This window comes from Typopeltis vanoorti, chromosome 6 (assembly GCF_054136105.1).
Source record: "Typopeltis vanoorti isolate ZY-2024b chromosome 6, IOZ_Tvanoo_1.0, whole genome shotgun sequence".
NCBI classification, from domain to species: Eukaryota; Metazoa; Arthropoda; class Arachnida; order Uropygi; family Thelyphonidae; genus Typopeltis; species Typopeltis vanoorti.
The window spans coordinates 95,456,273-95,481,330 of record NC_143554.1 but is presented as its reverse complement, the minus strand read 5'-3'; the positions used below and the strand labels follow the sequence as shown (position 1 = coordinate 95,481,330).

At 35.0% G+C, this 25,058-nt stretch overlaps 1 protein-coding gene across 1 annotated transcript in view; it reads right to left on the bottom strand.

Annotated features, from left to right (window-relative positions):
- Positions 1-8,943: 8,943 nt before the first annotated feature.
- Positions 8,944-25,058, bottom strand: part of LOC150105722 (ATPase family gene 2 protein homolog A-like) — a 161,985-nt gene continuing 145,870 nt past the window's right edge. The window contains exons 13-14 of the mRNA XM_090395041.1: positions 19,581-19,745; positions 8,944-9,135 (exon numbers count right to left, since the gene is read on the bottom strand). Of these exons, the coding sequence (XP_090251167.1) occupies positions 8,959-9,135; positions 19,581-19,745 (342 nt within the window). The 3' untranslated portion in view covers positions 8,944-8,958. The remainder of the gene's footprint in view (positions 9,136-19,580; positions 19,746-25,058) is intronic.

The following is a 25,058-nucleotide window of genomic DNA, read 5'->3' as shown; positions in this document are numbered from 1 at the left end:
ACAATGTCAAGTTCTTTCCTAATATCCTCATTTTTAATATGATATTGCCACTGATGCCATCTGTTCACGCCTCTAATCTTTCTCAGGACTCTCATATCTGCGGTCTCTAGTCTTTGGTCAAGTGTTTTATTTCTGACCCAGCTCTCAGATCCATAAGTTAAAACTGGTTTGAACACTGTCTGGTATACTGGTATACAGCTAATTTAGTGTTCCAACTAATTTCTCTCTTATTCCATATGAATTTATTCAATTGACTTCCCACCATACCAGCTTTGCTGATTCTGTTGTCTATTTCTATATTTAATTTACCATCTTCAGTAAAAATCGTGCCTAAGTAGCTGAAATGTTTTACTTGTTCCACAGCTTCTCCATTCACAACACAGTTGACATTTTCAATGATTCTGTCTATTTTCATTGTCTTTGTCTTTTTGTTGCTGACCTTCATACCATATCTATTACAACAGCTATTCAATTTAGTCAGAGAATCTTGCAGACTTGTAGCGGATTTATTTAGAAGTATAACATCATCCGCATTAACATCTCCAATTTTGATGTCAGGTTTAATACCACTTTCCTTCATAATGTGATCCATATAGATAATGAATAACAGAGGGGATAATGTACATCCTTGTCTCACACCAGATTTAACATTAAACCATCTTCCTGTACTTCCTTCAATTCTAACTGCTGACTTACAACTCAAGCTATATGGTGTCAGTGGGGCATTATATCAAGCAATACCCCATTGACACCATATAGCTGTAGTGTATTGAATAGCTTCTCTCTTGGCACCTTGTCATATGCCTTTTCCAGATCTACAAAACTTAAATACAGATCTTTCATATATTCCCATGCTTTCTCGACTATTTGTCGTAAAGTGAAGATCAGATCCTGACAGCCTCTATTTGGCCTGAATCCAGCTTGTTCTTCCACAATTCTTCTCAACCGTTTCTCAAGTATACTTGCATAGATCTTGCCAGGAACACTCAGTAGGGAAATACCTCTGTAATTCTCACATTCAGTTTTATTTCCCTTTTTATATATATGGGTACTATGAGAGCTCTACTCCAATCATCGGGAATTCGTCCCTCTGTCCAGGCTTTCTGAATTATGCAGTGCAGCCACTGTAAGACTTTCATACCACCAGACTTCAGCATTTCTGGTCGAATATCATCTACTCCTGCTGCCTTTCCACATTTCAAGCCTTTGATGGCTTTTTCTACTTCGAGTATGGATATGTATTCCTGGTCAGTGTTTTTTATCACTGTGCTGTCATCACTGCTTGTTTCATTTAGCAGTTTTTCAAAGTAATTACTTCCTACTTCAAGGATATCTTTTTCTCCCATTTTCATGTCACCTTTATCATCTCTAACTCCTTTTACAGCACTCTTTCCTCCATTCCTAAGCTTCTTCAACAACCTCCAGAATATTTTGCCACCTTCTTGATATTTATTTTCTATATTCTTGCCAAAGTCCTCCCATGACTTTTGTTTAGCTAGTTTTACACACTGTTTAGCTTTCTTACATTTGTCTCTGTATTCTGTAAGAGTAAAAGCTGACTTATTTGCCAGGAACTTTTGATATGCTTTCTTTTTTTCCTTCACTGCCTCTTTAACTTCCTGTGTCCACCAGGGAGTTCTGATTTTTTTATCCTTGCACACAACCTCACCACATGCCTCTCTGGCAGAATCAATCAATCAATGTTTTCTTCAGAGTTTGCCACTGAATCTCCAAGGTTTGATTCCTGTTCTCGAACTCTTTCATTTTCTTTTCAATAATCTTTCTGTATTTTAGTCTACAGTTCACATCTGAGAGCTGCTCAACTTTTATTCGCTTTAAAACTTTCTTACATGTTATTCTTTTCAATATGAAATTCAATTTTATCCTGCTCAAGACTAAATAGTGATCACTTCCAATTTCAAATCCTCTGTACACTCTGGTGTCCTGCACCAGGGAGAAAACATCACTATCAACAATAACATAGTCAATGAGACTTTTCTTATTCCTAGCCTCTTCTCTCCATGTGAATTTGTGCACATTTTTATGTTGGAACATGGTGTTAGTAATAACCAGTCCATGTCCTGAGCAGAAATCCAACAGATATTTGCCATTGTTATTAGCTTTGCTCTTTTCTCCAAATTTTTCAAAAATATTTTTGTATGTCTCACAATCATTTCCTACTCTGCTATTTAGATCCGCAACAAGGACCAACTTTTCATTTTTCATTGTGTCAGTTGCTTTTTCTAAAGCCTCAAAAAATTCCTCCACTTCTACCTTAGTAGAACCTTCTGTGGGAGCATAGGCACAAGTAAGTCTCATTGTCCAGTTCCCCATTCTCATATTTGCCCACACGACTCTACTTGAGACTGACAGCCATTCAAGAAGATTAGCCTCGTATTTTGTGTTGAAAACTATGGCTACTCCTTCTTTTCCTTGATTGTCATTGCCTGAATATAACATTTTGTATTTATTGCTCAGAAAGATCTCACCAGTTTTGGTCTTTTTTGTTTCAGTCACCCCTATTATGTCGATCTGGTACTTATCTAATTCCTTGGCTAGCACCATTTCTTTGCCATTCAGGCTTCTTACGTTGATAGTACCGATCTTTAACTCTGGTGATGTTGAGTTGGGGTTTGTTTTCAGATTTGTTCCAGTAGCTGACTTTTCGCTGTTCGCCCTGGTTCCCTGGCGAAAACAACGGGGGCCTTGTTTAACCGGGCGACGCCCCAGCCGGCATGAAATTTTGTCATGTTGTACCATCATTTTTTATTTTGGTTTAACCAATAAGAATACAATTTGGTCGGCTAAATCCCAAATTGCCAGCCCATCCTCGTTCGTTCAGTATCAAAGTAGATACCCAACAGGGTGCACCACAAGAAGGTGAGGATTGGACATTAGGTCAGAAGCCCTGGTCGGTTCTCTGCATTCCTTTAAAGGCTATGTGGAGGTCTCCTCTCAGTTATACAGCTTTGACCCTTAAGCACCCTTCTATATATATATATATATATAGAAGGGTGCTTAAGGGTCAAAGCTGTATAACTGAGAGGAGACCTCCACATAGCCTTTAAAGGAATGTGTATATATATATATATATATATATATATATATATATATATATAGCAATCCCTCGATTAATGCGCCTATATACATCTTAAAAATAAATGTTACAGATTTTAAAAATTTTAGATCTATACATTTTTTATGACAAACTATTTTGAAAAATCACTCACCAGGATGGAATAATTTAGTTACTGATTTGAAACATTTTATAGTTATTTTTTAATAGTATACTACACTATTTCCATATACGTTATGTTCCAAATTTAGCGCCAAAATTTATGTTGTCTGCTTTGAATAGCATTTTGCTGATCATATCTCATGCAATTGTTTTCTGTACTTTTTTATTTTAAATTATTTTCCTAACCTTTAATCATGAGTGCTTAAGTGTCAAAGCTGTATAACTGAGAGGAGACCTCCATAAAGACTTTAAAGGAATGTGGAGAACCGACCAGGGCTTCTGACCAAATGTCCAATCCTCACCTTCTCGTGGTGCATCCAGTTAGGTATCTACCTGGATACTGAACAAATGAGGATGAGCTGCCAATTTGGGATTTAGCTCACCAAATTGTATTCTTATTGGGTTAAACCAAAATAAAAAATGATGGTACAACATGACAAAATTTCATGCCAGCTGGGTGTTGCCCAGTTAAAAAAGGCCCCCGTTGTTTTCACCAGGGAACCAGGATGAACAGTGAAAAGTCAGCTACTGGAACAAATCCTAAAACACACCCCAACTCAATATCACCAGAATTGAAGATCGGTACTATCAACATAAGAAGCCTGAATGACAAAGAAATGGAGTTAGCTGATGAATTAGATAAGTACCAGATCGACATAATAGGGGTGACTGAAACAAAGAAAAAAAAAATGGGCAAGATCTTTCTGAGCAATAAATACAAAATGTTATATTCAGGCAATGACAATCAAGGAAAAGAAGGAGTAGCCATTGTATTCAACACTAAATACGAGGCTAATCTTGAATGGCAGGCAATTTCAAGTACAGTGATGTGGGCAAATATCAGAATGGGAAACTGGACAATGAGACTTTTTATGCCTATGGTCCCAAAGAAGGTTCTCCTAAGGTAGAAGTGAAGGAATTTTTTGAGGCTTTAGAAAAAGCAACTGACACAATGAAAAATTGGTCCTTATTGGGGATCTAAATAGCAGAGTTGGAAATGATTATCAGATATACAAAATTATTTTGGGAAAATTTGGAGAAAAGAGCAAAGCTAATAATAATGGCAAATACTTGTCAGAATGGGGAACTGGACAATGAGACTTTTTTGTGCCTATGGTCCCAAAGAAGGTTCTCCTAAGGTAGAAGTGAAGGAATTTTTTGAGGCTTTAGAAAAAGCAACTGACACAATGAAAAATTGGTCCTTATTGGGGATCTAAATAGCAGAGTTGGAAATGATTATCAGATATACAAAATTATTTTGGGAAAATTTGGAGAAAAGAGCAAAGCTAATAATAATGGCAAATACTTGTTGGTTTTCTGCTCAGGACATGGACTGGTTATTACTAACACCATGTTCCAACATAAAAATGTGCACAAATTCACATGGAGAGAAGAGCAAGGAATAAGAAAAGTCTCATCGACTATGTTATTGTTGATAGTGATGTTTTCTCCCTGGTGCAGAACACCAAGAGTGTACAGAGGATTTGAAATTGGAAGTGATCACTATTTAGTCTTGAGCAGGATAAAATTGAATTTCATATCGAAAAGAATGACATGTAAGAAAGTTTTAAAGTGAATAAAAGTTGAGCAGCTCTCAGATGTGAACTGTAGACTAAAATACACAAAGATTATTGACGAAAGAGTTTGAGAACAGGAACCAAACCTTGAAGATTCAGTGGCAAGCTGTGAAGGAAACATTGATTGATTCTGCCAGAGAGGCATGTGGTGAGCTGGTCTGCAAGGATAGAAAAATCAGAACTCCATGGTGGACACAGGAAGTTAAAGAGGCAGTGAAGGAAAAGAAGAAAGCATATCAAAAGTTCCTGGCAAATAAGTCAGTTTCTGCTCTTAGAGAATACAGAGACAAATGTAAGAAAGCTAAACACTGTGTAAAACTAGCTAAACAGAAGTCATGGGAAGACTTTGGTAAGAACATAGAAAATAAATATCAAGAAGGTGAGATATTCTGGAGGTTGTTGAAGAAGCTCAGAAATGGAGGAAAGAGTGCTATCAAAGGAATTAGAGATGATATGAAAACTGGAGAAAAAGATATCCTTGAAGTATGGAGTAATTACTTCGAAAAATTGCTAAATGAAACTAGCAGTGATGAGAGCACAGTGATAAAAAAAAACACCGACCAAGCATGCAATCAGGAATACATATCTATGCTTGAAGTAAAAAAAGCCATCAAAAGTCTGAAATGTGGAAAGGCAGCTGGAGTAGATGATATTAGACCAGAAATGCTCACGTATGGAGGTATAAAAGTTTTACAGTGGCTGCACTGTATAGTTCAGAGGGCCTGGATATAGGGCCATACTCTCAGTTGTATGAAAAAAAAGAAACAGAATTCCCGCCAAACTACGTTAGCTCAATTCTTTGTTAAGAAGCAGAATAATAAATTTATATTCTGAATATGTTTTATTCTTTCAGCTTCATGGTTTTCCTTTAACTAGGCCCTGAGACATACTCTAATTCTTTTATAAAAAAAAATTAAGGGCCAAAAAAGAAATCTGAGGAACGAATTATACATTTTCCCATACGTTATTATATTCGATTAATGCGCCTGTTTTAAAGAACACATTAATCGAGGGATTGCTGCATATATATATATCAGCCTGAATATTACAGGCCATTATCAGTGGTGATAATAGTTAATTACGAAGTAGACCATGACAATGGATTGATTTGAAGAAGTAAGAGCCATGTGATGTCATACATAAAAACACAATGGTATAACTGAGAAAATGCTGCAATATTGATAATTCATTAGCCATTAAAAAAAATAAAATAAAAATTGACGGGCTATTAAAATAAAACTTTCCCATATCTTAAAGAGAAGGAGTCGTTCCTATTTAAGTTCGGATGGTGAAGTAAGGCCTCAGCACTTTCTTTAAATAAGTGTTATAAATTTATACCAACATCAATGAAGTAAATATGTTTCAGACCATAGAATGTTGTGATGTTTAAACCGTGCTGAGCCAAGCCATGTTTTTAAGATTTACTCTCGCCAATATAAGATTGGTGTTTTTGTATTCTCTTTTCTACACAGTTTGCCCAAAGTAAGAACAATGACAGTCATAAGGAACTTGGTAGATACCATTTATCTTGTGAAGATGGAAACCATGCTGATAATTTGTTAATAGAAAAAAAAAAAGTAGCCACTAAATTGTATTTGTTCAGAATTCTGGACATGGGGTTTGAGATGCAAGGAATTGGAACTTGACATACTGTTTCCTTGTTATTTGAGCTAGGATTATAGGAATTAAAGATTTTTCAACCAACAACCCTCTGATATATAATGGTCAGCTTTGATATAGAACCTCTCTTCACAAATATTCTGCTTGAGGATACACTACATCTACTTTCATTAGCATTTCCACAGCATATAGTGAAATTAATTGACTTTGTTATGCACTCTTGATATTTTATTTGTCAGATAAGATCTATAACGAGCATCCAACATGGAAGTGGACCACTTTCCCTGGTATCGTTTCTCCATCGTTGCAATTTCCTGATGGAAATGTTCATCGTGCTTATCGCTAACCATGCCACAGTTGTTGGGGAAGAAATCCAAGTGGAAATGGAGCAATTGTATTTTTAAGAACATATTGCAGCCCAAGGTTGTGGTACAGAGACAAGTGCTCGACCATTTCCGAGGAAGTCAGTTGACACCAGACGAAACACGTCCCAAGTTTTTTTCTCATAACCCTGTAGCAGGTTTGTCAAACATTTTGTCAGTGAAGAGTACTTGGATGCTATGATGTAGATTGCCTGAGGACCCACAAAAACTCCCTCTTTAATGTTCATTTTGCTGAGTCAAGAGAATTTATCAGCCAGGTACTTGAAAGTTGATTCAGTCCAGTCCATGGCTTTTACTAAGTTTTTTACTTTAGAGTTTGGTGTGTAGGTGCACTAGTTATCACATCAATGCCAGCCATACTTGTTGTATCGAAGACAGTCCAACAGCTGTTTTAGATTGTCGTAGGTTTCTTTCATGCAGACAGCATGTCCAAATGAAATGGATGGAAGCTGGTTTCCATTAAGCAGCAACACTGCCTTGAGATTAAATTTCAATGAGTTTATGAATAGTCACCATTCACGCAGGTCATGTTTGATTCAAAGGGCATTCATCAAGCAATCTACATCGTAGCAGAACACAAGGTTTTAGGTTGTGCCTTACTTTCTTTCAGAAGTAAGGTGAAAACTGCTCATGACAAGTGTGAAACGAAGTCACGTGGACATTTTCTTTGAGAAGATTCCATTGTAGAAGATTTGATCCCAGTAACTCCGCTTTGCCTTTGGACATCTCCAGATCACAAAATCAATCAATCCAATGGAAAATTCTTTTGGAGGTTCAAGAATGGGAAGTCCTTCACCGTGTGGAACTGGTTGGAGAGCAGATCATATATACAGGTATGCTATTATTCACTTCTTTTTTCCACATGATGCATGCAGAAGTAGCAGTCATTTGCATGATTGCTTGGCTCCCTCAAACCCTAGGAACAGCATAACACTTTACTGCCTTTCAGCCACTTCAGAAGATTTCTAGCACACCTACTGCAGAATATGTGTGGAGGCCTTGTCCTGGTCCCCAATCTTACATCTATAATAAAGCTGATATGCCCTTTTCACTAACAGAGTGATGGCCTTCACAAATGTAACAAAAGTTACTTGCACTATTAACAAAAGTATGAGGCATCACTACTGCTTGATTTACACTGCAGGGATCACTTATGCAGTACTTATGATGCAGAAGTAAATGGGAGTGTAGCCCAGGAAATAGCACAAATATTTGCTCATCATACAAGACTTCACTTTATAATATAATGATTGCATCAGTCAGTGATGCAATAGCTCCTCGGGCTGTTGTGCATGATTGGCTAATGCAATATGTTGCAATCAGGAGATTTAAATACAGTGTTGCCAAATAATACCTATGGACGAAATCTGTCCTGAGCAAGTGCAAAAGATTGGCACTTGCTCAGGACAGATTTTCATGTTCAGCACATCGAAATTAGTAAAGAATCATTCATTATTTTCATTTCAGAGGCTAACTGTGTGTTGTCCAGTGTTATCTATTTGAAGTGTGAAACTTCAATAACTTGTAGTTTAAGGCTCTAGTCTAAGAGGTTCAGATGATTTAATTCTATTAGTTTTCTAACAAGTGGTATCATATCACTCTTTCTATCTTGTCTATCATGCTTGGTTTACTATCTTAGACTTTCCCCCATCAGATTTTCTGAGAATAATTATCCCTATTGCCATACAGATGATGCTCCAAGAGAATGAATTTTACATATCTGCAGATAAAAACGAATGTCCTCTGATGATTTCATTCCTATGTGCATATCTGTTGGCCTTTCAAAAACTTTGCTTCTGATACCAACAGAGGAGGATGAATTTCCTTCCCACAGATGCGAACAGAAGTAGTTAGACAAGACTTTCAGACCTCCAATTCAGTTTTAATGACCAGCAAAATGGAATAATAGTGAAACGGAAATTTGTTTTGCAAGAATTCTTAGTAGGACAAACTGTGTAGAGAATATACTTATCACAGTCAATCAAAAAATATATCTCATTAATAGTGATATTGATTGAATGCATCCATTGATACTGCTATTGCAGAGCATAACCCTTAATCCACAATGCATCAATGCTTGGAATTTATGTCATAAATGTTTGTTTTCTGAAGGATGTTGCCATAATTATAAATCAAATATTTATGATGAAGACTTGACATTTTTATGCATGTAATTTTCATAAAATGCAATCATCTCTGGTTGAGTCTTGGGGTTAACATATTGTAGAGCACATTCAAAGTGCCTCCATTCTATTGTATCTGAAGAAAGGCTTTCTTTAAGAGCACACAAAGCTGCTTCACGAAACACTGCAACAATCTGCAAAAAAAACATAGCTGTTAATGAATTTCAGTATGTACTTAGTTTCTATGTTAATTCACAAATTACAGTAACAATTATACTCAATTTTTATCATAATTTAAAAAAATAATGATCTTTGATAGCAATGTGAAAGCCTTATTATATGGATTAAAAATATGGAAACTAACAAAGAACCAGGAAGCCAAATGAAAGTTTTCAAAGTGTAATATTAAAATGCATCAATAAATGGCATGATGGCAGAGTAAATTTTGAACTGAGCTTTCACATCTATTCAGCATCACCCTCACTCCTCATTATAGCCATAACACATTTTTTTCAAAATTATTCCAAATTCTTGCATTCCTGAGTCCACTATATTCTGAATATTAGTTGACGAACATTTTTCCAGATATACAAACTAATCCCACAGTAAAAATTTTTGCATCATCTGAATGAATAACAATACTGGTCCACCCATTTAATGTAAGACTAAAACAATTACTTGAATCTGATTGCACTCATAAAGTTCAAAATTAAGATACCTGACTGGTTCTTTGGTAACACGCAATTCTGCTCTGAAATTGATTCACGTCTACAAGAACCACTACCAGTTGTTCAAACTGAGATTCCATCTTTGACAGCTAATCTAGATAAAACTCACTTAACTTTTTTGTTTTACAAAAGTTTAAAATTGACACAGATCAGCCTTAATTCTTTTGGAACTACTTGATGGTTCTGTATTTTCCCTTAGCACTTCTTTTATTCTCGCATATGTTTTAAGTGGCTTCTTCATTTTTACATTTCTTAAAGTGTTTCTAAACCCTGGATTGATTGATTTTCATTTTGAAACTCAAGTGAAAATATTAAAATTATAAATCATTTTTATCTTATTAAGTTATCCAAATGTAAAAGTAAAAATGAAAAATAATAACTTCAGCAACAGCACAGAAATCTGGTAGTAATCGTTTTCATATAACTAATGAACCACCTCACAAGTGGGGTAATTCGGTGAACGAACTGACTTGGAGTAATAAAAATGTCTACATTAGGTGTGATTATTCTAGCCATATAATGATATTACTGTATTATACTATATCTAAAAGGAACACAAATATATGTATGCATGGAGATTCATTGACTCGGTTGAAATACATATTGTAAAAATAGAATTGAATGACTTAAACCGAGAGTTAAGTAAAAACTTGCTGAATGGCTATCTGGGAGGTTGTAGCTCAAGTTATTATTTAGATGTTCAGGGTTGAGAATGATTTCCCTAGATTCTACGATTTTTCTCTCCATTTCATCATGGCAACGAAAAATGTTGGTAGATCTGTCCCAGTGGACTGTATGACTTGGGTTATCATCATTAGGATCAGCCGAGAAAAGGATATGGCTTGATATGGCACTGGCTCGCTGTCTCTTGTAAGCAATGTCCCTCGTGTGTTCCTCCATACGCAATTCAATAGATTTGTCCGTCTGGCAGATGTTCAACAATTCCCAACAATACAACAAACGAAAGAACAGCTTTAACTACAACTACAATGTTTTCATCCTAATTATGTATAGAGACTCTCTATGTTGTTCATAGTTTCTTTAAGCTTCAGTGTTTTTTCTTTTCTTTTATAATGCCACCTGATGAAGGCTGTTATAAGCCGAAACTAGCCGTGTTTTACTATTAAACTTTTTTTACTTAACACTCGGTTTAAGTCATTCAACTCTATTTTTACAATATATATATATAATATAATACTTATTTTACTAAAATTAAAAGTTATAAAATTTATTATGAATTCGAAACATTTCTAGAGGAACACAAGTATTACATCTGTAAACACAACTATGGTCATTCAGGCTTGGCGGACCATGTCTTGGACACCACCCACAGGGTATCATGGAAGAAAACCACCATGCTCCATCACAGCAAATTCAAGAAAGAGAGACTATTCTTAGAAGCAGCAGCAGCTCTCAAAATTCAACCAAACCTTAATAAATACAGTTGCATTAAGCTTCCGAAGATTTGGGAAACACTCATCAGCAGAGGTCCGACCTTACATTCCAGGCCACCTACAACCGCCCTTAGAGGGTGCTCCACCTAGATGGAACTTTAGTGTCACCCACGTGGCTGGGCTGAGTATTGTTTGATATTTGTATACATGTTACATTAGTTATTTTTGTAATCCCCGTCGATGTCCTAGTGACTAGGACAAAATATAGGAAGTATTAAATTTTTTTAATCCATTCTGAGTGTTGTAAAAAATCCATTAAGCCTCCAACATGATGTCTTCACAGCACTTAAGCCTCTACACACGTATTATATATAGTATTCTGTCAAGTTAAGTATTTATTTTTAATAAATTATACTTAACATGATAAAAAAAAGAGGAATTACACAATAAGAATGGAAAGATGTATTTCAGGTAGCTGAATGGTGTGTGTGTTAAGGAGATACACTACTACTGTCAGATTATATATTTCTCTCCCCCCCCCCCCCCAACTATGGTAGGCAGGGTAGCAATGCCAGTTTCCTCTATTGCCTTCCTTACCCAGTAAGTATTTTATGTCTGTAGATATATTCATAGGTGGTTTGCCTGTTTTGAGAGATGAAAAACAGGAGTTTCTGGGAGAAAAACCCTTCACCTCCAACATGAGACTAGCTAACCATGTCATAGATGGGATTTGAATCCAGGTCTTTCCAACCAAAGAGCTCTGTTGCAGTGTTGTCACTGCAGACACATATGTTTTTGAATGTCTTTAGGTGGTAGATGTATTTCACTATCTGGTGTGAGACACCACTACTTTACTGATAGCCTGAAAAGGCTTGAGAAAAAAAAAAATTCGCGTTTGTTCTCTTAGGTGGATCACCTACACTGTATAGGCAAACTAATGGTTTAAGTGTAGTAGTATTACTACACTTAAACCATTAGTCTGCCTATACAGTGAACACTCAAAGATCAAAAGCACTGAGTAAGTGCTTTTGGTCTCTAAGTGTTCTATACAGAAAGTGGCTCAGGTGGAGAAAAGCAAAACCACTGCTGTCCCATCTATTTTGTATATTTTTCCTTTCCATGTAAAATAACCTCAATCTTAGGTGAATTCATATAATTCAAATATGTCAGGGAGAGAATATGACTTAATCAGGTCAAGGTGCCATTGTCAGTGGTACAATGAAACTAAAACGGGTTCGTTTCTCTCCCCTCAGCCAATTTTTATACAAGATTGCTTAGATTGCACATCCTAAAAACATGTACAACCACATTGGAACACTAGGTTTACTATTTGGCTCCTTAGCCAGGACATAGATACTTTTACAGAATCTAATGTGCCCTGGCTACATCCAAAGACACTTCACAAGAGAAAAAGAAGCTGTCTTCCCTTCCTAGACATATTACTTACACATCTTTCAGATGGTTTGTTATGTATTTATTTTTTCTCTTTATGGGAAACTTATATTTCCTGGAAGGTACTTGCATAAGCAGTCACACAATGATTCATCCCAAGAGTATAGCATAACATCCTAAAAACATGTACAACCAGAGATGTAACATCAGAAAATTTTATTTCTGATGCTTCCACTGTGTAGAAGCACCAGAAATAAAATTTTCTGATGTTACATCTCTGGTTGTACATGTATAACATAACATTCCTAAAAACATGTAAAACCAGAGTCACAGCTATTTGTTTTAATGATATAGGTGTTGCACAGAAATGTTCATCACACCCTTTTTAGTCAACCCCTACAAAACAGACAAAATACTGCATGTCTCGATCCTCTCTGTTTCACCTGAAATGCAAGATGAATCTGGGATATATCTGAACATATAGTTAAGTTAAAGTTCTTCATACATAGAATCCCCATATCACTTTTAAGCCACACATTGATCTAGTAATATTTATATGGTCTCCTAAGGACAATCTCCATCCTCTTTCTTTTCATGCAAATTCATCCTAGAGTGTATGAAATTCTATGGATCTACAACTTAGTCCACTTAAGACAGACTGGCAGACTTGTTAATATCTGCCTTGAAGAAATAAAAACTACATTCACTATCATTATTATGGTTGCCATTATAAGTTGCCAGAAGTGGTCTCGCAAAGAGAGACCACTTTTAGAATCAGAATCAATAATGAGGCACCATTCTAACCTCTTTGATCAAGTGCATATCAAAAGCCATTTTAAAGTTGTACATGGTTTATGATCACTTTGGTGTGCAAGTGTAAATGTGCATAAAAAAATTATAAACATATACTCTTTCTTTATATAAATACAGCAATCCTTCGATTAATACACTAATGTGTTCTTAAACACAGGCGCATTAATCAAATATAATAACCTATGGGAAAAGTATAATTCGTTCCTGAGATATCTTTTTTGACCATTAATTTTTTTTATAAAAGAATTAAGGTATGTCTCAGGGCCTAGTTAAAGGAAATCCATGAAGCTGAAAGACAATTAAAACATATTCAGAATATAAATTTATTATTCTGCTTCTTAACAAAGAATTGAGCTAATGTAGTTTGGTGGGCATTCTGTTTCCTTTTTTCATACAGATGACAGTATGGCCCTATTGCCTCTTCTGCAAATTTTACAGGTTCTCTAAGCACTGCTGCTTAAAAACTTCGATTGTACGAAAACTATTTTCAAATTGTTTCTGTGAAACCTCTTTGGGCTTGTCAGTGATTAAATTTTCTTCGTGTTCTTTAGCATATTCCTGCTGTGCATCTAAATTTAGCAGGTCAAAATCACTCAACTTCTCAGAATGAGATTTAATTAACTTAAATTCATTTGAAAGCCTCTAAAATCATTTACACAGTGTGGAAGAATATGCTTCCAAACAGCCCGCATATTGCTAGCAGTAATTTCATTTGACTTTGCGACTTTATAACCAGGCTGAGATTTCTTTGATTTGGATAGAAAAGTCTTAGAAAGCATTCGCTTCCAAAAAAGGCTGGTTTCATCGACATTAAATATTTGTTGATCACAATAATCCCATTCTTACAAAATTTTCTTCAAAATCTCTGGATATCTCCTTATCTGCACTTGCAGCTTCGCCTGTGATTAGAACATTATGTAGGCTATTTCTCTTTTTGAAACGTTCAAACCTTCTCGTTGTAACCTTTCTTTCCAGGTTACAACGAGACAATGCTTTTCATTTAAAAAGGCCAGTGTTTAGTGGGATCTGATTTTGGTTACAATCTTCGATCCATGTAAAAGGAAGTCTCTCTAATTCAATCATTACAATACTTTGATTTTCAGTGCACACATGATGAACTTCAAGCAGCCTTACCTTTCTCTTTGTATTCAGCAGTTGATTCACCCATTTTTGTGTTCTTGTCTTATCTTTGCTCTGGACTTGCCTTGTTCATTTTTCTTTAATATTTCAAGTTTTTCTTCCAATCAGACTACTTTTCGAATAATTTTTGCTGATAATTCTTTTACTCATGATTAAAGGTTAGAAAATAATCATCATCATCAAATTCCTGCCATGTACCCTCAAGGGATGTACAGGTTATGATAGTACTACATGAAAAATTTACATCATTACTAACTTCCCATCTACAATTTTCCTCCAAATCAGTCAGTTACATGTCAAGACTCCAACATTATCAGATCTTATATTTTTATCGTCTAAGGCGCTTTATACCGTATCAATCCACCTATATCTTGGTCTTCCTCTGGGTCGTTTTCCTGCCAAGCTGGCAGAGAACACTTGTTTTACTAATCTTTCCTTGCCCATTCTGTTTAAGTGACCATACCACCTGAGATTATCTTTGCTAACGCATTCCTGGATGCTGACAATATCAAGTTCTTTCCTAATATCTTTGTTTTTAATATGATATTGCCATTGATGCGATCTGTTCACGCCTCTAATATCTGCGGTCCTTAGTCTTTGGTCAAGTGTTTTACTTCTGACCCAGCTCTCAGATCCATAAGTTAAAAGAGGTTTGAACACTGTCTTGTATACAGCTAATTTAGTGTTCCGACTAATTTCTCTCTTATTCCATATGAATTTATTCAATCGACTTTCTACCATACCAGCTTTCTTGATTCTGTTGTCTATTTCTATATTTAATTTACCATCTTCACTAAAAATCGTGCTTAAGTAGCTGAAATGTTTTACTTGTTCCACAGGTTCTCCATTCACAATGCAGTTGATATTTTCAATACTTCTGCCTATTTTCATTGTCTTTTTATTGCTGACCTTCATACCATATCTGTTACAACAGTTATTCAATTTAGTCAGTGAATCTTGAAGACTTGCAGGGGATTTATTTAGAAGTATAACAAGTCTGCATAAAGTAAAGAGCTGACATTAACATCTCCAATTTTGATATCATGTTTAATACCACTTTCCTTCATAATGTGATTCATATAGATAATGAATAACAGAGGAAATAATGTACATCCTTGTTTCACACCAGATTTAACATTAAACCATCTTCCTGTACTTCCTTCAATTTTAGCTGCTGATTTACAACTCAAATAAAGACTAAGTATTGCTTGATATAATACCCCATTGACACCATATAACTGTAGCGTATTGAATAGCTTCTCTCTTGGCACCTTATTATATGCCTTTTCCAAATCGACAAAACTTAAATAGATCTTTGTTATATTCCCATGCTTTCCCAACTATTTGTCGTAAAGTGAAGATCTGATCCTGACAGCCTTTATTTGACCTGAATCCAGCTTGTTCTTCACAAAGCTTTTCTTCCACAATTCTTCTCAACCGTTTCTCAAGTATACTTGCATATATCTTACCAAGAACACTCAGTAGGGAAATACCTCTGTAATTCTCACATTCAGTTTTATTTACCTTTTTATATATGGGTACTATGAGAGCTCTACTCCAATTATCAGGAATTTGTCCCTCTGTCCAGGCATTCTGAACTATACAGTGCAGCCACTGCGAGACTTTTATACCACTGTACTTCAGCATTTCTGGTCGAATATCATCTACTCCTGCTGCCTTTCCACATTTCAAGCCTTTGATGGCTTTTTCTACTTCAAGTATGGAATGTATTCCTGACTGCATGCCTGGTCAGTGTTTTTTACCACACTGCTTGTTTCAATTAGCAGGTTTTCAAAGTAATTACTCCATACTTCAAGGATATATTTTTCTCCCATTTTAATGCCACCTTTATCATCTCTAACTCCTTTTACAGCACCCTTTCCTCCATTCCTAAGCGTCTTCAACAATCTCCAGAATATTTTGCCAACTTCTTGATATTTATTTTCTATATTCCTGCCAAAGTCCAACCATGACTTTTGTTTAGCTAGTTTTACACAGTGTTTAGCTTTCTTACATTTGTCTCTGTATTCTCTAAGAGCACAAGCTGACTTATTTGCCAGGAACTTTAGATATGCTTTCTTCTTTTCCTTCACTGCCTCTTTAACTTCCTGTGTCCACCATGGAATTCTAATTTTTCTATCCTTGCAGACAACTTTGCCACATGCCTCTCTAGCTGAATCAATCAGGGTTTTCTTCAAGGCTTGCCACTGAATCTCCAAGGTTTGGTTCCTGTTCTCAAACTCTTTCATTTTTCCTTCAATAATCTCTGTGTATTTTAGTACAGCTCACATCTGATAGCTGCTCAACTTTTATTCGCTTTAAAACTTTCTTACATGTTATTCTTTTCAATATGAAATTCAATTTTATCCTGCTCAAGACTAAATAGTGATCACTTCCAATTTCAAATTCTCTGTAAACTCTGGTGTCCTGCACCAGAGAGAAAACATCACTATCAACAATAACATAGTCAATGAGACGTGAAAAGTTTTTTACCTTGGGGGATTGTACATATTAAAGATACCAAGTAATTTTATGAACTTGTTTTTTTTGCTCCTTCTCCCAAGTAAGCAAAACAGTTAAGTTTGCACCTGAACATAGTTCAAGTCTAAAGGTAGTGCAACACCAGGGCAACTCGTTGTAAAGCTCTGATCACTATTCTTGGTATTTCTCATAATGTTAAATGCATCTCACTAAGAGATGTATACTGTTATACATTATGGGTGGGAGGGGATCCAGACCGAGTTTATAAAAAAACCAAGTTTATAAAATTACTTGGTATCCTTAATATATATTATCCCCAAGGTAAAAAACTTTTCACATCTTTATCTCATCCAGAGTTTCTTTTTCAAAGTAAAAGCACCTTGTAGCAACTTGTATAGGTAAAGTTGATAAGGCTGTGTATTACTAACTACTCACTGAGTAGACCTCAAAAAAGCATGAAACCAGTCTGGGTAGTGACCCCTCCCCCACACACACACCCATACTGTATAATAGTATACATCTCTTAGATGTGTTTTACATTATGGGAAATACTAAGAATAGTGATCAGAGCTTTATCCACCTTTACAATGAGTTGCCCTGGTGTTGCACTACCTTTAGACTTGAACCACATTCAGGCGCAAACTTAACTGTTTTGCTTACTTGGGAGAAGGAGTAAAAAAAAACCAAGTTTATAAAATTACTTGATATCCTTAATATATATTATCCCCAAGGTAAAAAACTTTTCACATCTTTATCTCATCCAGAGTTTCTTATTCAAAGTAAAAGCACCTTGTAGCAACTTGTATAGGTAAAGTTGATAAGGCTGTGTATTACTAACTACTCACTGAGTAGACCTCAAAAAAGCATGAAACCAGTCTGGGTAGTGACCCCCCACACACACACCCATACTGTATAATAGTATACATCTCTTAGATGTGTTTTACATTATGGGAAATACTAAGAATAGTGATCAGAGCTTTATCCACCTTTACAATGAGTTGCCCTGGTGTTGCACTACCTTTAGACTTGAACCACATTCAGGCGCAAACTTAACTGTTTTGCTTACTTGGGAGAAGGAGTAAAAAAAAACCAAGTTTATAAAATTACTTGATATCCTTAATATATATTATCCCCAAGGTAAAAAACTTTTCACATCTTTATCTATCCAGAGTTTCTTATTTAAAGTAAAAGCACCTTGTAGCAACTTGTATAGGTAAAGTGATAAGGCTCTGTATTACTAAAAACCTTGGTATTTCAGGATCTAGCTACTCACTGAGGAGACACCTCAAAAAAGGTTGAAACCGGTCAAGGTAGTGACTCCACCCATAATGTATAACAGTATACATCTCTTGGTGAGATGTGTTTTACATTATGGCAAATACTAAGAATAGTGATCATAGCTTTACCCACCTTTACAACAAGTTGTCCTGGTGTTGCGCTACCTTTAGACTTGAACTACGTTCAGGCACAAACTTAACTGTTTTGCTTACTTGGGAGAAGGAGTAAAAAAAACCAAGTTTATAAAATTACTTGGTATCCTTAATATAGTCAATGAGACTTTTCTTATTTCTTGCCTCTTCTCTCCATGTAAATTTGTGTACATCTTTATGTTGGAACATGGTGTTAGTAATAACCAGTCCATGTCCTGAGCAGAAATCCAACAGGTATTTGCCATTATTATTAGCTTTGCTCTTTTCTCCAAATTTTCCCAAAATATTTTTGTATGTCTGATAATCATTTCCTACTTTGCTATTTAGATCCCCAACAAGGACACCAACTTTTCCTTTTTCTAAAGCTGCAAAAAATTCCTCCACTTCTACCTTAGTAGAACCTTCTGTGGGACCATAGGCACAAATAAGTCTCATTGTCCAGTTCCCCATTCTAATATTTGCCCACATCACTCTACTAGACTGCCTGCCATTCAAGAAGATTAGCCTCGTATTTTGTGTTGAATACTATGGCTACTTCTTCTTTTCCTTGATTGTCATTTTCTGAATAGAACATTTTGTATTTATTGCTCAGAAAGATCTCATCAGTTTGTGTCTTTTTAGTTTCAGTCACCTCTATTATGTCGATCTGGTACTTATCTAATTCTTCAGCTAGCTCCATTTCTTTGCCATTCAGGCTTCTTATGTTGATTGTACCGATCTTTAACTCTGGTGATGTTGAGTTGGGGTGTGCTTTCAGATTTCTTCCAGTAGCTGACTTTTCGCTGTTCACCCTGGTTCCCTGGCAAAAACAACGAGGGCCCTTGTTTAACCTGGCGACGCCCCAGCAGGCATGAAATTCTGTCATGCTGTACCATCATTTTTATTTTCGTTTAACCAATAAGAATACAATTTGGTCAGCTAAAATAATTTAAAATAAAAAAGTATGGAAAACAATTGCATGAGATATGATCAGCAAAATGCTATATAAAGCAGACAACATAAATTTTAGTGGTAAATTTGGAATATACCGTACATGGAAATAGTGTATGCCATTAAAAAATAACTCTGTAATTAAACCTGGTGAGTGATTTTTTTAAATGGTTAGCCATAAAAAATGTATAGATCGAAAATTTTTAAAATCTGTAACATTTATTTTTAAGATGTATATAGGTGCACTAATTGAATTTGGGTATCGAAAAAAAATGATGCACTTATCAGAGGATTGCTGTATTTATTAAACACCAAAGAAGCATAATCTTACCTCTGCGCCAGAATAACCATCTGTCTTCTTTACTAAAGTTATTTTATTTATATCATTTCCAAGAGGCTTTTTATTCATTTCTAGTTCTATAATTTCTTGCCTTGCATCTGCATCTGGCAGTGGAACATAAATAATGCTATCCAATCTTCCAGGGCGCAAAAGTGCCTATATAATGACATCATATTTTTAGTTTTATGGAGTCATTATCTAAAACTAAGAAGAAAGGAAAAGAATGCATAAAACACAAAATTATGTAATAGCACACAGTGAAGTATGTAAGAGCAGAAGTAGTAAAAAATACTATATGAACAATATCAGTTAAACAGAAACGAATGTAAATATATTATCTGAAAGAATCATTCATAAGAAATTCAAGATAAAAAGGCACATAAAATAAATTTCGTAAGTATTGTATAATATAAGCATGTATTCACAAGAAAGATATTTAATTAACCAAATATTTCGGTCTGGAAATTGCAGACCATCTTCAGTGGCATTACAAGAATAGTTTTAAAAAATACAAGGTGGAATACTAACAATAGATCATTAACAATACTAACTATAGATTATAAACAGAACAAGCTGCATAATGTTATATCACTAAATATTAAAGGGGAATATTTTTAAGCAGAGACATGATTGAAACCAGAACATCCTTTGATCAAAAACTCGCCTCTTACATAGATCCCGCTATAAATTTGAACATTTGTTCAAAGAAAGCGTAGAGGCCTTACTACTACATCGTCCTAACCTAAATCGGAATGACTGTATATCTGTATCAAAAATTTGGGAAAGTCTAATCAGGATAACTCATTAATTCATATTAATTTTATGTTATTTAAAATTATTGAAATTATTAATTAATATTTTTAATTCAATCATGTCTCTGCTTAAAAATATTTCCCATTAATACTTAGTGATATAACATCATGCGGCTTGTTCTGTTTATAAATGATCTATTGTTAGTATTCCACCTTGTATTTTTTAAAACTGTTCTTGTAATGCCACTGAAGATGGTCTGCAATTTCTAGACCGAAATATTTGGTTAATTAAATATCTTTCTTGTGAATACGTGCTTATATTATACAATCTTTATGTCACAAGTTTCCTTAAAACTTCATAAGTATTTCTAGTCCTGTAGAGGGGAAACAAGAAATAGAAACGGATGCATTCTACAAAGAATTAGAAGAAACTCTACACAAAATAAAATCAACAGAAATTATCATTATAGTTGAACATTTAAATGCACAAATTGGGAACTAGATAATGCTAGGAGTATGACAGATTTAATGAATCAGTGCAAAAATAGAAATGGGATTAAATTACTGCTTTTTTGGAATAATTTTATTTTCTCTATACCCTTTTCAACAAGCTTTTTATTAATTTCTAGTTCTATAATTTCTTGCCTTGCATCTGGCAGTGGAACATAATTAATGCTATCCAATCTTATGCAGTTCTGTACAGACAATGAATTGAGAATAAATAACACATTCTAACAAAATAATATGGAGTAATACATTAGGACACTTATCCACAGCAGACTATATAATAACAATAGAAACATTAGACTTGAAGAAATAATCGATGTCCAAGTTCTAACACCATATAGAACTATATAGGATCTGATTATGCATTAGTTATAGAAAAATTAAGATTCTTAATAGTATAATATATAAACAGAATAATAAGAATAAAGAACATAAAAGAATTTCATGCCAGCAGGAGCATCACCGGTTAAACGAGGCCCCTGTTGTTTTAATTATGTAACCAGGACAAACAGAGCAAAGTCAGCTACTGGAACAAATCCCAGAAAACATCAACTCACCATCAAAGTTCAAGATTGGTTCTATCAACATAAGCATCAATTGGAAAAGAAATAGAACTAGCAGAAGAATTGGATAAGTACCAGATCTCCATATTACGCAAGAGTGAGATAAAAGGGAGGTCAGGAGACAGGATGTTATGATGTGCTACTATAACTAACCAATTTTCAGATTGATGTGTCAGAGAAGAAGAAGAAAGAGCAGCTATTGTATTCAACACTAAATACAAGAATAATCTTCTTGAATGGCAGGTAATATCAAGTAGAGTGATGTGGGCAAACATCAGAATAAAGAACATGACAAAACATGAGAGAAGGCAGCTGACACAATGGAAAAGTTGGTCCTTGTTAGAAAACTAAACTGCAGAGTAGGAAATGATTACCAGACATACAGAAATGTTTTGAGAAAATTTGGAGAAAAGCACAAAGCTAATAATAATAGTGACTGCTGAATTTCTGTTCAGGATATGGACTAGTTATTACTAATACCATGTTCCAACATAAAAATAAAGTTTCATTGACTATGTTATAGTTGATAGCAATGTTTCCCACACTGGTTTAGGACACAAGAGTATAGAGGATTTGAATAGGAAGTGATCACTATTTAGTTTTGAGCAGAATAAAATTGAATTTCACATTGAAAAAAAGGGTGTGTGTATTAGAAAGTTTTAAAACAAATCAAAGTCGAGCAGCTTTTAGAGGTGAACTATAGATTCAAATACACAAACTTCATGCAAGAAAAAATGAGAGTTTGAAAACAAGAACTAAACCTTGGAAATTCAGTGCCAACCTTAAAGAAACTCGACTGATTCAGTGATAACGTATGTAGCCAATACAGAATCTTTGCTGGATGATTTGAACAGACTAATTTCAATAAGAAAACATTAAAGAGTGCAGTTTAATGATTAAAAATGCAATATCTTTCATCTATAATGCATAACCCTACATTTATAATCATTAAAGTAGGGATGCACAGACCGCAGGCAGCCCTCCATTGATTTGTTGGCGGCCCGCCTCACCGTGTATTATTTTAACTTTAACAGGTTATGCGATAGGTAATTTTTAAAAATGGTACATGCACAAAGCAAAGTAGCTGTGACATCATGATTGCCTGTCTGCTTACAATAATCGGTTAGTAATAATGTTAACAAATTTTATGATTCGTCTATTTGTCATATGAGTATTTTGTTTTTGTAGGTGCGGTTGCTACAATTAATTATCACCCCTAGGAAACAGTAAAAAATAAATTCTACGATGGATAAAGTAGGGCCAAGTAGGAAATGCAAACTGCAGGATAAAAAACGGCAGTTTCAGGATAGCCAGACCGAAAAATATGGTTTTGTGCAGTCGTTTAATAATATCGTGTGCTTGATTTGCAAAAGTGCTGTAGCCATACCAAAAGAATACAATATAAGGAGACACTATGAAAGTCTGCATTCTACATTTTCAAATCTACCCGAAGAACTACGTAAACAAAAGATTTCATTTTTGAAACGAGAATTGACAGGTCAGCAAGTGATGTTTACAAAAACCTATTCAAGATTCGGAAATCGCAACAGAAATAAGTTTTGAAATATCTCGCCATATAGCAAAAAGGTGCCGACCATTTACAGACAGAGATTTTGTTAAAGATTGCCTTGAAATAGCTGCTAAAAAAATTTGTCCTGAATCAGCACAAATGTTGAGAAAATTCAGTTAAACAGGATGACTATGCAAAGAAGAATTACTGCAATGTCGGAAAATGTAAAGGACCAATTAACATCTTATTCAAAGAAATTTGCCTATTTTTCATTAGCTATTGATGAATCAACTAACATTACTTCCACAGCCCAGCTGTTAATATTTGCACATGGAATAACGCAGGAGTTTGAGGTAAGTGAGGAGCTGATTGGAATGAGTTCATTGTCAGATCAAACGAAAGGTAATGACATGTTCACTGGGCTTTTGGAACAGTGTTCCAAAATTGATTTATATCCGACAAAATTATCAGGTATCATGACTGACAGAGCTCCTTCCATGATAGGAGCTAATTCTGGATTAGTAACATTATTGAAACAGCATTTGGGACGGCACGACGATGAGTTGATACAATTCCACTGTATAATCCACCAGGAGAGCCTGTGCCCTAAGAAACTTGGATTTGAACATGTCATGAAAGTTGTGGTTTCAACGATTAATTTTATAAAATCACGTGGCCTTAATCACTGACAATTTAAAAAGTTTCTTGAAGACATTGAAAGTGAATATGGTGACTTAATTTTTTACACAGAAGTGAGGTGGCTAAGTGGACAAACATTGGAGAGGTTCCTAAATTTAATTGATGAAATTGAAATCTTCATGACTGAAAAAAACAAAAACGTCCCTGACATAAAAAATCCGGATGGTTATGTGACTTAACTTTTCTGGTTGACATTACTAATCATTTAAATACGCGACTTCAGGGCAAAGATCAATTGGTTACTCAACTTTACAGCCACATTTTGTCTTTTCAGTGCAAGTTAAATCTATTTCAAATCCAACTGAAGTCAGGGAATTACATCCATTTTCCTAATTATAAGAAAGTTTCAGAAAAGTTCAATGTCAACTTCAAAACTGTATATGTTGAAAAGATTGATAACTTGATATCAGCCTTCTGATTTTAAAAAAGTGAAACCGTTGCTAGATTTATTTAGCAATCCTTTTGCCATTTTGCCTGAAAATGCACCCGAATCAGCACAGCTTGAACTCATCGACATTCAAAACGATGAGAGCCTGCGAAATAAATTTAACGAAGGCAATTTATTAAACTTCTATCATTGTGTCGATAAAAACAATTATAAATGGTTGCTAGATAATGCATTAAAATGTGCAAGCCTCTTTGGCTCAACATATATTTGTGAACAAACTTTTTCAGTCATGAATATTAACAAATCGAAAAATAGGAACCGCTTGACTGATGAAAATTTAGAATCAATTTTACGGTTGGCTACTACAAAACTCGAACCAAATATCAAAACAATTGTCAAATCATTGCAATGTCACACATCAAATTAAATTCACTTACTTTTTATTACCTTTTTTGTAACAATTATGATATGTATAAATAAAATAAACAATATATGGTAGATAACTTTCAAGTTTTTTTTGGCGACCCTCCCACAAGTAACAGTGGAACTATGCAGCCTTCGGCCTTAACAAGTTTGTGCATCCCTGCATTATCATGTTAATGGAAATTTGCTGCAAATAGTCAATGAAGCTGGAGACTTACAGGATCTAGGAAAGTGAGCTAAAGTTTAGGGATCACATCAGTTCTGTTCACAGGATCATGAATGCTAACAATGTTAAATTCCTTCATAACATCCACATTTTTAATGTTATTTTGCCACTGATGCAATCTGTCCACTCTCTCGTAGCTTTCTCAGAAGTCTCATATCCCTGGTATCTGATGAAGCGTTTTATTTCTAACTCAGCTCTAAAATCCATAAGGTAAAAGTGGTTTGAATATTGTCTTACATACAGCCAGTTTAGTGTTTTCACTAACTTCTATCTTGTTCCATATTCTGTTGTTCTATTTTCATATTTAATTTGCATTCTGCAGTAAAAATTGTGCATAAATAGCAGAATGTGTAGGTTCTCCTTTCAGGATTGCTGTTGATGTTTTCAATGTTTCTGCCTAT